At 38.0% G+C, this 13,737-nt stretch overlaps 2 protein-coding genes across 2 annotated transcripts; both read left to right on the top strand.

The window, feature by feature from the left end:
- The first annotated feature begins 6,358 nt into the window (after positions 1-6,358).
- LOC107189282 lies at positions 6,359-7,021 on the top strand. The gene has a single exon (XM_015577780.1). The coding sequence runs from the start codon at positions 6,359-6,361 to the stop codon at positions 7,019-7,021; it is 663 nt and encodes a 220-aa protein (XP_015433266.1).
- A 1,130-nt stretch (positions 7,022-8,151) lies between these two features.
- Positions 8,152-12,480, top strand: LOC107189722 (protein twist-like). Its single transcript, XM_015578325.1, has 2 exons — positions 8,152-9,112; positions 12,344-12,480. Exons 1-2 carry the CDS (start codon positions 8,152-8,154, stop codon positions 12,478-12,480), a joined length of 1,098 nt encoding a protein of 365 aa, XP_015433811.1.
- Positions 12,481-13,737: the final 1,257 nt, after the last annotated feature.

Here is a 13,737-nt window from a genome sequence, read left to right as displayed (position 1 = left end):
ATTAACCTTTGTAATTAATTTGAAAATGTTATTCTTTCTTCATTAATTAGATTATTTTATGTAGGAATTTAATACATTTTACATTTGGTATTTAATTTTTATTTTATTAATTATAATTTTTTAATTTAGGATTTATCTACATTTGGCTCAAATTCTTTCTTTGTTAGATTACTTTCCGTAGGAATCAACATTTTATTATGCTTTTCTATTTTACTATTCCTTAATTTAGGATTTCGTTAACTTTAACCCAAATTCTTTCCTCGTTGACTGGATTATTCTATGTACCAATTAATATTGTGTTATTTTTTTCTAATCTACAAGTTTTCAATTTTGTATTTGCCTAAATTTAGCCCAAATTCATTTCTTATTAACTGACTTATTCTATGTAGAAATTCACATTCTATTGTTTTTTCCTATTCCACCATTTTTTCATTTGGCATTTCCCTAAATTTTATCCGAAATTCGTCCTTCATTAACTGAATTAATTCGATGTAGGAATTAATATTCTGTTATTTTCTTCTATTCTACAATTTTTTAGTTGAGGATTTCCTTAAATTTAGCCCCAATTCTTTGCTCATTAACTGGAGTACTTTACACAGGTAATAATATTGTTACTTTCCTCGATTTTACAATTTTTCAATTTAGAATTTCCTTAAATTTAACTCAAATTCTTGCCTCATTAGATTATCTTACATAGCAATTAATATTCTACTATTTTTTCTATTCCACAAGTTTTTCATTTCCAATTTCCTTAAATTTAATCTAAATTTTTTCCTTATTAACTAAACTATTCTATGCAGAAATTAATATTCTATTATTCTTATCTACTTTACCATTTTTTAATTTACCAACTCCTTAAGTTTAACCTAATTTTCCCTATCAGATTATTTTACATAGAAATCAATATTACTATTTTTTCTATATAACAATTTTTTAATTTAGGATTTCCTTAAACTTAACCCAAATTCTTTCCAAATCAACTCTATCTAGGAATGAATATTTTGTTCTTTTTTTTCTGAAATTAAAATGTCTTAATTTAGATATATCTATGTTATAATTTCGGATTCGTTATCCCAGGATCCATATCCATCAGGTTTCAAAGTATTTCTTAGTTGCGAGCCAAAAGTGTTCCCGCGACGTTAACGATCCCGAAAAGCGCAATGCCCCGGGGTTTACCGTCAGCCGGGCGTCGAGTGACGTTTATCGAAAGTGAAGACATCACCGTCATCTTCGTGTGCTTCGCCCTCGCCATCGAATATGTGCTCTGGGTTTTCTCGGAAGCCGAAACGCGACCAGTCGAAACCCCAGAGGCGTATCGTTCTCGGTCCCCCCCGATGAATTCTGGCCACGGTCCAACTGAAAATCAGATCGCCAATAAACCAGCCGATAAATAACGCGGCCAAATACCAAAATAATACTCCAACGGTGATCAAAGTCGAATAACTCGCGGGCATCTTCCTGTTCTCCCACTTCCTTGCAGCCGCCCGTTAGGCACAGTAATGGCGGCTCCATGGATGACCCTAAGTAGCATTTATGGTTGACCAATGGTACCCAACAGTTGGGAGTTAGTTGGGATATAGTCAGTGTTTTTGCCTACAAATTCCTAAAACAGGGCCCACGACGAAAAAGTTAAGACAATTTGCCTAAGAATATCCAATGTTGAGCTTACAATTATTATAGTTGGTTAATTAACAAGAAATTTACAATGATAATACAACAGTTGGGAGTTAGTTGGGATATAGTCAGTGTTTTTACCTACAAATTTCCAAAATAGGGCCCACGACGAAAAAGTTAAGACAATTTGCCTAAGAATATCCAATGTTGAGCTTACAATTATTATAGTTGGTTAATTAACAAGAAATTTACAATGATAATACAACAGTTGGGAGTTAGTTGGGATATAGTCAGTGTTTTTGCCTACAAATTCCTAAAATAGGGCCCACGACGAAAAAGTTAAGACAATTTGCCTAAGAATATCCAATGTTGGGCCTACAATTATTATAGTTGGTTAATTAACAAGAAATTTACAATGATAATACAACAGTTGGGAGTTAGTTGGGATATAGTCAGTGTTTTTGCCTACAAATTCCTAAAATAGGGCCCACGACGAAAAAGTTAAGACAATTTGCCTAAGAATATCCAATGTTGGGCCTACAATTATTATAGTTGGTTAATTAACAAGAAATTTACAATGATAATACAACAGTTGGGAGTTAGTTGGGATATAGTCAGTGTTTTTGCCTACAAATTCCTAAAATAGGGCCCACGACGAAAAAGTTAAGACAATTTGCCTAAGAATATCCAATGTTGGGCCTACAATTATTATAGTTGGTTAATTAACAAGAAATTTACAATGATAATACAACAGTTGGGAGTTAGTTGGGATATAGTCAGTGTTTTTGCCTACAAATTCCTAAAATAGGGCCCACGACGAAAAAGTTAAGACAATTTGCCTAAGAATATCCAATGTTGGGCCTACAATTATTATAGTTGGTTAATTAACAAGAAATTTACAATGATAATACAACAGTTGGGAGTTAGTTGGGATATAGTCAGTGTTTTTACCTACAAATTTCCAAAATAGGGCCCACGACGAAAAAGTTAAGACAATTTGCCTAAGAATATCCAATTTTGGGCCTACAATTATTATAGTTTGTTAATTAACAAGAAATTTACAATGATAATACAACAGTTGGGAGTTAGTTGGGATATAGTCAGTGTTTTTACCTACAAATTTCCAAAATAGGGCCCACGACGAAAAAGTTAAGACAATTTGCCTAAGAATATCCAATGTTGAGCTTACAATTATTATAGTTGGTTAATTAACAAGAAATTTACAATGATAATACAACAGTTGGGAGTTAGTTGGGATATAGTCAGTGTTTTTGCCTACAAATTCCTAAAACAGGGCCCACGACGAAAAAGTTAAGACAATTTGCCTAAGAATATCCAATGTTGAGCTTACAATTATTATAGTTGGTTAATTAACAAGAAATTTACAATGATAATACAACATTTGGGATTTAGTTGGGATTTAATTAGTGTTTTTGACTACAAATTTGTAAAGTAGGGCCCACGACGAAAAAGGTATGACAATTTGCCAACGAATATCCAATGTTGGGCCTACAATTATTATAGTTGGTTAATTAACAAGAAATTCACAATGATAATACAACATTGGCCCACCCAAAGTTTGCCAACATTTAAATATCGTCTTAAAGACGTCAGAAACGTTCCTACAACCAAAAACATGTTATTAACAAATAATTTCAGAGATATTCGAGGGGATCGTTTTAAACAGAACACTCTGTATACTTGTAAATTTTGCTTTGTTTGTAATCGTCTGGATAAATAAACCTGCGAGGGTTTGAATTTCAAACTTTGAAATGCTTAATGAAAAGAAAAAAAATTAATGGTTCCTTTATATTCATCGACAAAGGTGCAAATTGGCTCTTAAAAGGGGTGGTTAAATATTCGCGTCTGTTCTCGCGAACGTTTTAATCTGAAATAGCTCGGTGTGCAGTCGGTGTGTTCGAGGGGGGATCGAAATTAATGCAGGCGACGCGCGGCACGATTCGAAATCGCGCGTGGAAGAACCGCGGCTGGTTGATGGATCACCGAGCCGGATTGCCGAGACGTGTTTGTTGTGACGGACGAAAGCTCTTTTGAAGGTGTCTATAAATTCCGCGGTTTCGGAGCTTTCACGAGCTCCACGGGCCTTTCCTCCCCTCCGTCGTGATTTACCATTTAAATACCACGCAGAGAAATTCTGTCGCGAGGCTTGCTAAATAAAGAAACATTAAACTCCTAATAGGGCTCAATATGGCCGCCATCTTGGAACGTCTACTCTAAACGGGTTAACCTCTTGTCTTCCGATATTTTCGACGATTATTGTCTCCAGAATTACTTTATCGTCAATAATTCTACAGGAATAAAAGAAATTCTGTATTTATTGCAAGTGTGCATTAACTCGAAAAGTTAAATATTAATACTATGTAGTAAATATTAATAGTACATAGAAAATTGTAAGTAATATTAATACTAGTAAATTATAAGTAATATTAATACTAGTAAATTAGTATTTCTCTTCGATTTAAGGAAAAGGAATAACACTCAGGTTTATTAAACCTATTTTGAAATCGTCAACACGAGTCTGACACGATGTAATAAGGCAAGGGGTTGAGGTAGCTCTCGCGTTTGGTGTCGTATCTAGCTGGGGCTCCATATGGCGTTTTATACTTTTGATCAATTTTATCAATTAAATTTGAATGATTAATATATTAAACTACTTTAAAATACCTAAATGGAAAAAATGTACAAATAAGTGGAATAAAATAAAAATTCTTTTCCTTGTAAAAAAATTGTAACTTTTTTTATTTTTAAGAATCAGTTGGAAATTTCGGCGAACAAACGCATTGAAACCTGAATTTGCAAATCTTCATTTTTAGTTGTATTTGATCGTTAAGATAACTTTTCCCGTGCCATCATAATCCCCGTAACAAAACCTATAACCACCTAATTTTGCATGAAAATGTCATTTTTTTGTAACCAAATAAGTTCCAAAAAAGAGTTTCCATCTAAGTTCCATAAAGCTAGTGGTTGAAAAGAAATTTTGATAACGTTTCTTTTTCAGTAATTTTATCGTCGATCTTGCGATTTTTTAGTAGCAATCAAACATTGGAGCTCTTAAGACTGTTCTGTTAAATTTTCAACTGAATTTATAATTATTAAAAATTTGCGTGAACAACCTTAACTTCAGCTTCCCGTGTGAAGTTTTTAGTAATGGTCAGAGAAACGCAACGTGCACGGGACAAAGACAGAAAATTTTCGCGCCATTCCGTGGCTGGTTTCGCATAACGGAGCCTGTTTCTCGCGATCCCCAGTCTTGTTCTCAGTGGCTCCTCACGATATAAATATTCAACATGGGTCGTCCCTCAAGACTTCCATCTTTCTTCTTCATTCCTCCCTTTTCTCTCCCGCCCTCTGTACACCGACTCAGCCCCTCTCTCTTATGAACGATTCCGTCGGCGACTCTTATAATAAAAAAAGTAATAATAATAAAAGTAATAATAAGAATAAGAATAGTAATAATAATAATAGTAATAATAAGAATAATAATAACCAGGGATTGAAAAAGTTATGGAACTTTTTAAAAAAATATTCTTATATTGTAAGTTTCTATGATAGCAGACGAAAAAAGTTTCTTGAAAATAAAAGCTTTAATTTGACTAGAACGCATAAACTATAGAAATAGAAAGTTTTCTCTAAGAGGAACAGATATTTTGTTCATTGATATTAGAAAAGTTCTCAATCATTGTAACAAATAGTGAATACTGTTCAATGAATGGTACTGCAACAATATTAAATAATTATATTACGATGATACTGTTATAGTTATAATACTATCACGCTGAATAGCAAAAATTAAATTGCAATAGGTATTCATATATTCTATTATAGAAATTTAATTATATATTATATTGTAAAATTTCTATGTATTTCAATTAAATTAAGTTATAAAAAAAAATGTACTTAGGTATTATTCTTGGCAAGTTCCCTTTTCTGGTCCATACTTCTCATGAAACTATTAATTACATATGGATTTGGCGGTTCCAGGGTTAAATTCGAAGAACAGACAAAATTATTCCATAATAATTCCCAAAAACGCTCATTCCATGTTTCTATTCAAAACAATTACCAAAAGCCCACTAAACCCAGTCAAAAATCGGAATTAAATACTCCAATTTCTACTCCATAACCCATCAAACTCCATTCTCCCTCTCCCCGTCAGAGATACAGCACTGTATCCGACGTTTCACCGCGATCATCTTCTCCCTCCACTACCCCGGATTCCCCCACCCTCGTTTCTCCCTTTCCTTCTTCCTCCAGGCAGCCGTGGGTGGGGACAGCTGACAGAAGCGACGGATGAAAGAAACGGTCGAAGCGCACCGCTATGACGCTGGAGTAAAGGGGTTGGGGAGGGGGGAGTGCTCGAGGTAGGGATAGCTGAACCAAAGGTGAAGGGTGGGGGTATGTCTTTCCCCACGCTCGTAGGCGGGGTTCCCTCCTGACACGAAGTCTCCATGAGCCAGTCGCTTCATTCGAGTCGAAACCATCGAGCAGACTCCTCCTGGAAGCACCCTGCTCCGTGTACATGTATCCACGTTATCCAAAGTGTCACTAAAACTCCTATCAGTGTGTACTCCATTAAACAACTTCAGTCTCTACATCGAAGTGTCCGAAAAAAGTGTAACCCAGTGGTGATGAAAGTGTTCAGATCCTGAATCCACAGATCGTCCCAAGTACAAAGTGACAGTTACCATCTCAGGCTCTCCCTGGATGTCCTAAGCGTCCCGCCATGCAGACCACGCAGCCAGTGAGCCTCCAATCGCAGCGTCTCCAGGGCATCTACATCCTGGACAACAGCGACAGCTCTGGGATCCCCCACAGTGCCGGCAGTTCGGCAAGCAATTCTCCCGATCACTATGAACGTTTCTCACCACCGACCCATTTGATGGACCTCAGCAGCCCACCTGAGCACAGAGACCTGCCAGGTTACCAGCCCCATCACCACCATCAGATGGTCTACCAGCCACCTGGCTACCTGATGTACGATAACCAGGATGATGACAAGAGGTACCAGGAGCACACTAATGGAAAGATTCTGAGGGACCTCCAGGCGGAAGTGTCCGAATACGATCGACGTATGCACGACAATTCACCTGGTTTCCTGTCTGATCACAGTAGAGATCACGAGCAGAGCCTCTACCTGACGCCATCGCCTCAGATGTACTCGTCCGGCGGCGAGGAGATCGTCCCGCCCAGACATCAAACTCACGGGTACCATCACGTGGAGCCAGTAGAGTACAAACCGGATGTGGTCGAGTACAAACCAGAGATCGAGCAGCACAGGTACAAACAGGTGGACATGGTACAGATGACAGAACCGTCGTCCTCCACCAAGAGCTACCCAATCGAGGTAGACGAAAAAAGTTTCTTGAAAATAAAAGCTTTAATTTGACTAGAACGCATAAACTATAGAAATAGAAAGTTTTCTCTAAGAGGAACAGATATTTTGTTCATTGATATTAGAAAAGTTCTCAATCATTGTAACAAATAGTGAATACTGTTCAATGAATGGTACTGCAACAATATTAAATAATTATATTACGATGATACTGTTATAGTTATAATACTATCACGCTGAATAGCAAAAATTAAATTGCAATAGGTATTCATATATTCTATTATAGAAATTTAATTATATATTATATTATAGAATTTCTATGTATTTCAATTAAATTAAGTTATAAAAAAAAATGTACTTAGGTATTATTCTTGGCAAGTTCCCTTTTCTGGTCCATACTTCTCATGAAACTATTAATTACATATGGATTTGGCGGTTCCAGGGTTAAATTCGAAGAACAGACAAAATTATTCCATAATAATTCCCAAAAACGCTCATTCCATGTTTCTATTCAAAACAATTACCAAAAGCCCACTAAACCCAGTCAAAAATCGGAATTAAATACTCCAATTTCTACTCCATAACCCATCAAACTCCATTCTCCCTCTCCCCGTCAGAGATACAGCACTGTATCCGACGTTTCACCGCGATCATCTTCTCCCTCCACTACCCCGGATTCCCCCACCCTCGTTTCTCCCTTTCCTTCTTCCTCCAGGCAGCCGTGGGTGGGGACAGCTGACAGAAGCGACGGATGAAAGAAACGGTCGAAGCGCACCGCTATGACGCTGGAGTAAAGGGGTTGGGGAGGGGGGAGTGCTCGAGGTAGGGATAGCTGAACCAAAGGTGAAGGGTGGGGGTATGTCTTTCCCCACGCTCGTAGGCGGGGTTCCCTCCTGACACGAAGTCTCCATGAGCCAGTCGCTTCATTCGAGTCGAAACCATCGAGCAGACTCCTCCTGGAAGCACCCTGCTCCGTGTACATGTATCCACGTTATCCAAAGTGTCACTAAAACTCCTATCAGTGTGTACTCCATTAAACAACTTCAGTCTCTACATCGAAGTGTCCGAAAAAAGTGTAACCCAGTGGTGATGAAAGTGTTCAGATCCTGAATCCACAGATCGTCCCAAGTACAAAGTGACAGTTACCATCTCAGGCTCTCCCTGGATGTCCTAAGCGTCCCGCCATGCAGACCACGCAGCCAGTGAGCCTCCAATCGCAGCGTCTCCAGGGCATCTACATCCTGGACAACAGCGACAGCTCTGGGATCCCCCACAGTGCCGGCAGTTCGGCAAGCAATTCTCCCGATCACTATGAACGTTTCTCACCACCGACCCATTTGATGGACCTCAGCAGCCCACCTGAGCACAGAGACCTGCCAGGTTACCAGCCCCATCACCACCATCAGATGGTCTACCAGCCACCTGGCTACCTGATGTACGATAACCAGGATGATGACAAGAGGTACCAGGAGCACACTAATGGAAAGATTCTGAGGGACCTCCAGGCGGAAGTGTCCGAATACGATCGACGTATGCACGACAATTCACCTGGTTTCCTGTCTGATCACAGTAGAGATCACGAGCAGAGCCTCTACCTGACGCCATCGCCTCAGATGTACTCGTCCGGCGGCGAGGAGATCGTCCCGCCCAGACATCAAACTCACGGGTACCATCACGTGGAGCCAGTAGAGTACAAACCGGATGTGGTCGAGTACAAACCAGAGATCGAGCAGCACAGGTACAAACAGGTGGACATGGTACAGATGACAGAACCGTCGTCCTCCACCAAGAGCTACCCAATCGAGGGGTCCAGGGCTAATGGCAAGAGGAAACGGAAGTCTAGCTGCGGCGAGAACGAGTCCGAGGGCGAGAGCACAGCTTCCTCCACGAAGTCGAAAGTGAGGAGGAAAAGCGGGGCCACCTTCGAGGAGATTCAGAATCAGAGGGTGATGGCCAACGTCAGGGAGAGACAGAGGACGCAGAGCCTGAATGAGGCGTTTGCTGCGCTGAGGAAAATCATACCGACGTTGCCTAGTGATAAACTGAGCAAGATACAGACCTTGAAACTGGCCACCAGGTATATCGACTTCCTGTTCCAAGTCCTGCACTGCAATATGGAGAACACCGACGGCGCTGAGGAGTCTGGTGAGTTTTTCTTTTTTTTTTTTTATTTGTTGTTGCATCAACCCCTTATAGGTCATTAGCGATTTAACTCTTTAGGGTTAGGTGGGTTAATAACTGTCCCACCTTTTGCTTACCTTTTTATGCATGGTGGGATATATTTTAACCCACCTCGGAAAGTTGAAGTTACTCGTAGTCATACAGTTTAATATTTTATTTTTATATAATTTTTTTTATATTAAAAAAAATTCTGTGCAACTAGGGTTTTTATTTTCTTTAAAATCCTGTGCCTGAAAGAGTTAACAGTACATCATTGGTGGCAGAGATGAGCAAACTCATTATCGAGATAAAAAGTTTCGAATAACGAATAAAAGATGATAAAAAGGATTTCGTCATTTTTTATTACTTAACTAGAACTACCAAAGCAGTCAAAATGACTGGTTAGTATGTTCTTATATTGGCGATTAAAATGTTACACTGTTCTTAGATTTTTCGTATGTTTCATTGCAATATTAGAATGAAGGAATTAGTTAATTTATGAATTTAAATATTTTCAGAAGTGTGTCATGGTTATCGATCCGATATAAATAGATATAGGGGAAAGGTGTCGAAAAGGATTCCTTTAAGGCGTTGCTCGTTATTTAAATAAAAGTAAAGTAGTTTTTGTAAGTTAGTCTATCTTATTACTGGCTTTGATAAAATTTAGCTACGTGATCAATTATATTTTTTATTCATATTTCTTTGAAGGCATGCTTGAGGATCATTTTGTAATGTATGTGCATAAAATGATCTCCGGGGATCATATATGTATAGTCAAGGAATGTTCCAAATATTGTCATTGAAGTGATAAAGTAGGCTTTTGTATTTTTTTTGAAAGGGTTAGTGCATTAGCTTTTTATATTTTTTTCAAAGGAAAATTTATTTCCACTAGAACTACCAAGCAAGTCAAAATGACTTGCCAATACACCCTTATAACGATGATTAAAGTATTATAACAAAACATTTTCTCAGATCTTTTGTAACTTTTATTACGATACGACATTAAAGAAATTAGTTAATTTATGAATTTGTAAAATTTCAAAAGTTTGCCATATTTATCGATCGATCGAAAAAGATATGCGTTTATCGTTGGTAGTTGTAGTGTTATGGTGCAGGGTTTCGAGACACGCTCCATCAGTTACCAGCTTTGTCGCGCATAAACTATCTGATTTTGATTAAAACCTTCGTTTAACGGTTTGTCCTCCGTCGGCACCGTGCAGCACGTGTTCAGACCACCCAGTCCACTGCAACTGTTTACAGTAGCTGAGGAATTAAACAGACCCCCGTGATGAAGGGTTCTTCTGAATTCAGAAGTCACAAACCATCCCCCCAGAAGCCCTCTGCTTCTACCCTTTTGGGCAGACACACTTGAACGGTGTTTACAAACTGGTCAGAGGCAAACAGAGAATTCCATAGATCATCCCGAAAGCCCTTAAGTGTCTTTACCAGAGATACAGAAGTAGCCCCAAGAGTGCAGAAGTAGCCCAAGAGTACCGGTAGCTACTTTAGAGCCCCTGATACTGATTAATCGCCGTTGAATGGACCTTCAAAAAGGAATATTCTCCCAACATGTAGATTTCGTTCCACTTTCCACGAATCTAAATCGTCCCTGTCTATTATTTCGTTCACTTAACGGAGTACAAGACGACCTAGCGCTGGCCAAACGGGGTCGACACAGAAAATTCTCGATGAGTGTTTGCTGATTTTTAATTCGGTTTACCAAAGTGATAGCTTTGAATTCTGGGGCCGTAGATATTTATTTTAGCCTCGTATGACCATTAGATTGTGAAATATTTAAGGTTCAGTGTCGAGGAGCCTTCGTGCACAAATCGAGGATTTACTGTATTTTCTCCAAATCAGTCTACAGGTCGTAATTTTTTAGGAAACACGTTGCTCTTTTTTTTTAAATTCTTCGTAACGAAATTTTTTATGGAACTGTTCAACATAAATTTTCAATTTCATTACTTATTTGTTTATATTCAGCGAAATGTACAGATTTTTCAGATGATTAGTATCTGAGAGATTTAAAGTAAATTTTTTTAAATATTTCGTGTTCAGGGCTGAGAAACTTTTGAGCACTCATCGTGGATTTACTGTACACCATAACTCCAGGTGGACTAAAGATCTCGGAGACGCTAACAGTCGCGAAGATTGGTCCGTTTTCAGCGACTCGGACGCAAATACCAGCGACCAGTCTTCGTTTTACACTTTGCCCACGGCGCTGATATGCCCTGACAGTTTCTTCTCTTGTTCCGCTTGTCCCTCTCGGATTCTTTTCACCGTGCGCATTCTTCGGTTCTGGTTTTCAGTCTGCGGACCCCGGAGGATATTCTTGACTCTTTGATCAGACGGGTCTCGCCAGGATTGTTCCGAAATAATTAATTGCATATTAACCCTTTCAAACACAAATTTTCTTTTAAGAGCAAGAAAAAATTTATTTCACATTTTCACTCAATAGACTGTTTAGAATATATTTTGTTTAAAAATAATTTTGGTTTTTAAATTTGTTACTCAATTCTGAATTCACTGGACCTATTAAATACATTCAGAACATGAATTTATTTCACATTTTCACTCAATAGACTGTTTAGAATATATTTTGTTTAAAAATAATTTTGGTTCTTAAATTTGTTACTCAATTCTGAATTCACTGGACCTATTAAATACATTCAGAACATGAATTTATTTCACATTTTCACTCAATAGACTATTTAGAATATATTATGTTTAAAAAAATTTTTGTTTTAAACTTGTTATTCAGTTCTGAATTCACTGGACTTAGTGAAAACATTCAGAACATGAACAAATTCTGCAATCCACTGTACCTAAGGCTATCTATGATATTTTAAGAAATTTTTGTACACAAATGTGACCACCAGGTCTGAAGGGATTAAGCCGTTCGTATTACAGTGATTCCTCGATGAGTGCGACACGCGCAACGTCGTTATTGGGGGAGTCCCTCTGTGGAAGCAATTAAAACAGAATATACATAAGCTAATCAGAAATTCGGCTTCGAGCAAAAAAACCAAATTAAATGCTTCGAAATGGTCCCGAGTATGTCGCACTCACCGAGACATTACTGTATTCAGTAAAAATCTTTTCTCGAACCTTCAAATCAGCTTTCATTGCAAATTAGTAGCATGTTAAAGATTGTATTATTTTTACAAAATATTGTTTATAAGATTGTTAACCAGGGTGGATATTTTTTTTTTCCAGGTGACAGAGCACCAAGGGGCGCAGTGCTGGCAGCAAGAGAAATAACGTCGTCGTCGTGCAGCTACATGGCCCACGAGAAACTGTCCTACGCGTTCAGCGTGTGGAGGATGGAAGACGACTGGAACTCGAATCTCTGAAGACCCTAGTGTCCAATACACACCAGTATTTCATCCACTAGGTAAAAACTCGCGAGATTTTACGGATGAACAAGTGTAGAACGCGGCCAGAGGCCGATTTCTTATTTTCGCTGGCTCGAAAGTATCGAAATCGAGCAACGCGACAGACACTGTGAAACGGTCCGAAGATGCTTGGGAATCTTTCGACTCGTTTTCAAGCCTTTCCTTATGATTTTTTTCAGTGCCATTTCTGTTATTTATTAAAAATCCGCCGGAATGACCATAACAGATCAGTTCTTAGCGTCTGTGGGTTTAATTTAAGATTCCAAAGACACCCAAAAGGTTCGTAGTTTGACCAAATTAAGGTTATAATTTGGCCACATTTATACTATTTACTGTTTTCTTTCCGGTACACTAACAAATTTGTCAGTCAGATACGGAATTAACTACAGGAACAAAGTTAAAAGAAGTTCATTCAAGGGGGAACCTAAAAAAGGGACGAACTTTCGACTGTAATTAGTAGACTGTTTATGAAAATACAGAAGTTTATGGATTATTGTCTCGAAACTGGACGCAAGGAAAAATTGTTTTACCTTGCCGAGGGTTTTAATAGTTCCGAAATAAGAACAAAACTCTAGTGAACTTTCTGAAACTTTTTACTGTACTAAATTTCATGTACTCCATAAATGCAAAAAATCCGCAGTAGTAATCAGAGTATGTATACCGCTGTCGTGTATTTATTGTCGTTCGTTAGTATTAGGTCACGTGGCCTGTTACGAAAAAAATGTGATTTTTCGTAAATATTACACAATAACTCTTCGAGCTTCAAAATTTCGTAGACAATATTTGTGTCAGATTTTAAACAATTTCGTAATGACTTACAGTAACTCCTCGATGAGTGTTCCAAGACTCCTCGGGACAAAGCATTCAATACTTTATAAACAAATGGCAATTTGCAGCTGAAACAAATACCATTCGCTAGAACTACTGATGATAACCTGACAAACTTTTGATAATACACAAATTTATAAATTAACCAATATCTCCACCTTCATATTGTAATACAACTTATAAAAAATTTGAGAAAATGCATTGTTGTAACATATTAATTATTGTTATAAGAGTGTACTGACCAGTCATTTTGACTGCTTTGGTAGTTCTAGTGTTAAAAAGTCAACGTTACGCCTAGGGACCTCTCCGTATAGTGCCGAGAAGTCTTCGGACAATGATCGAGCATTTACTGTACATATTTCGTTTACTTCATTTACGACAAATATC

The sequence above is a fragment of the Dufourea novaeangliae genome, unplaced genomic scaffold, assembly GCF_001272555.1.
Source record: "Dufourea novaeangliae isolate 0120121106 unplaced genomic scaffold, ASM127255v1 scaffold23, whole genome shotgun sequence".
Classification (NCBI taxonomy): domain Eukaryota; kingdom Metazoa; phylum Arthropoda; class Insecta; order Hymenoptera; family Halictidae; genus Dufourea; species Dufourea novaeangliae.
Note: the sequence above shows the minus strand (reverse complement) of the source record. Positions and strands in the feature narration are given on the sequence as shown.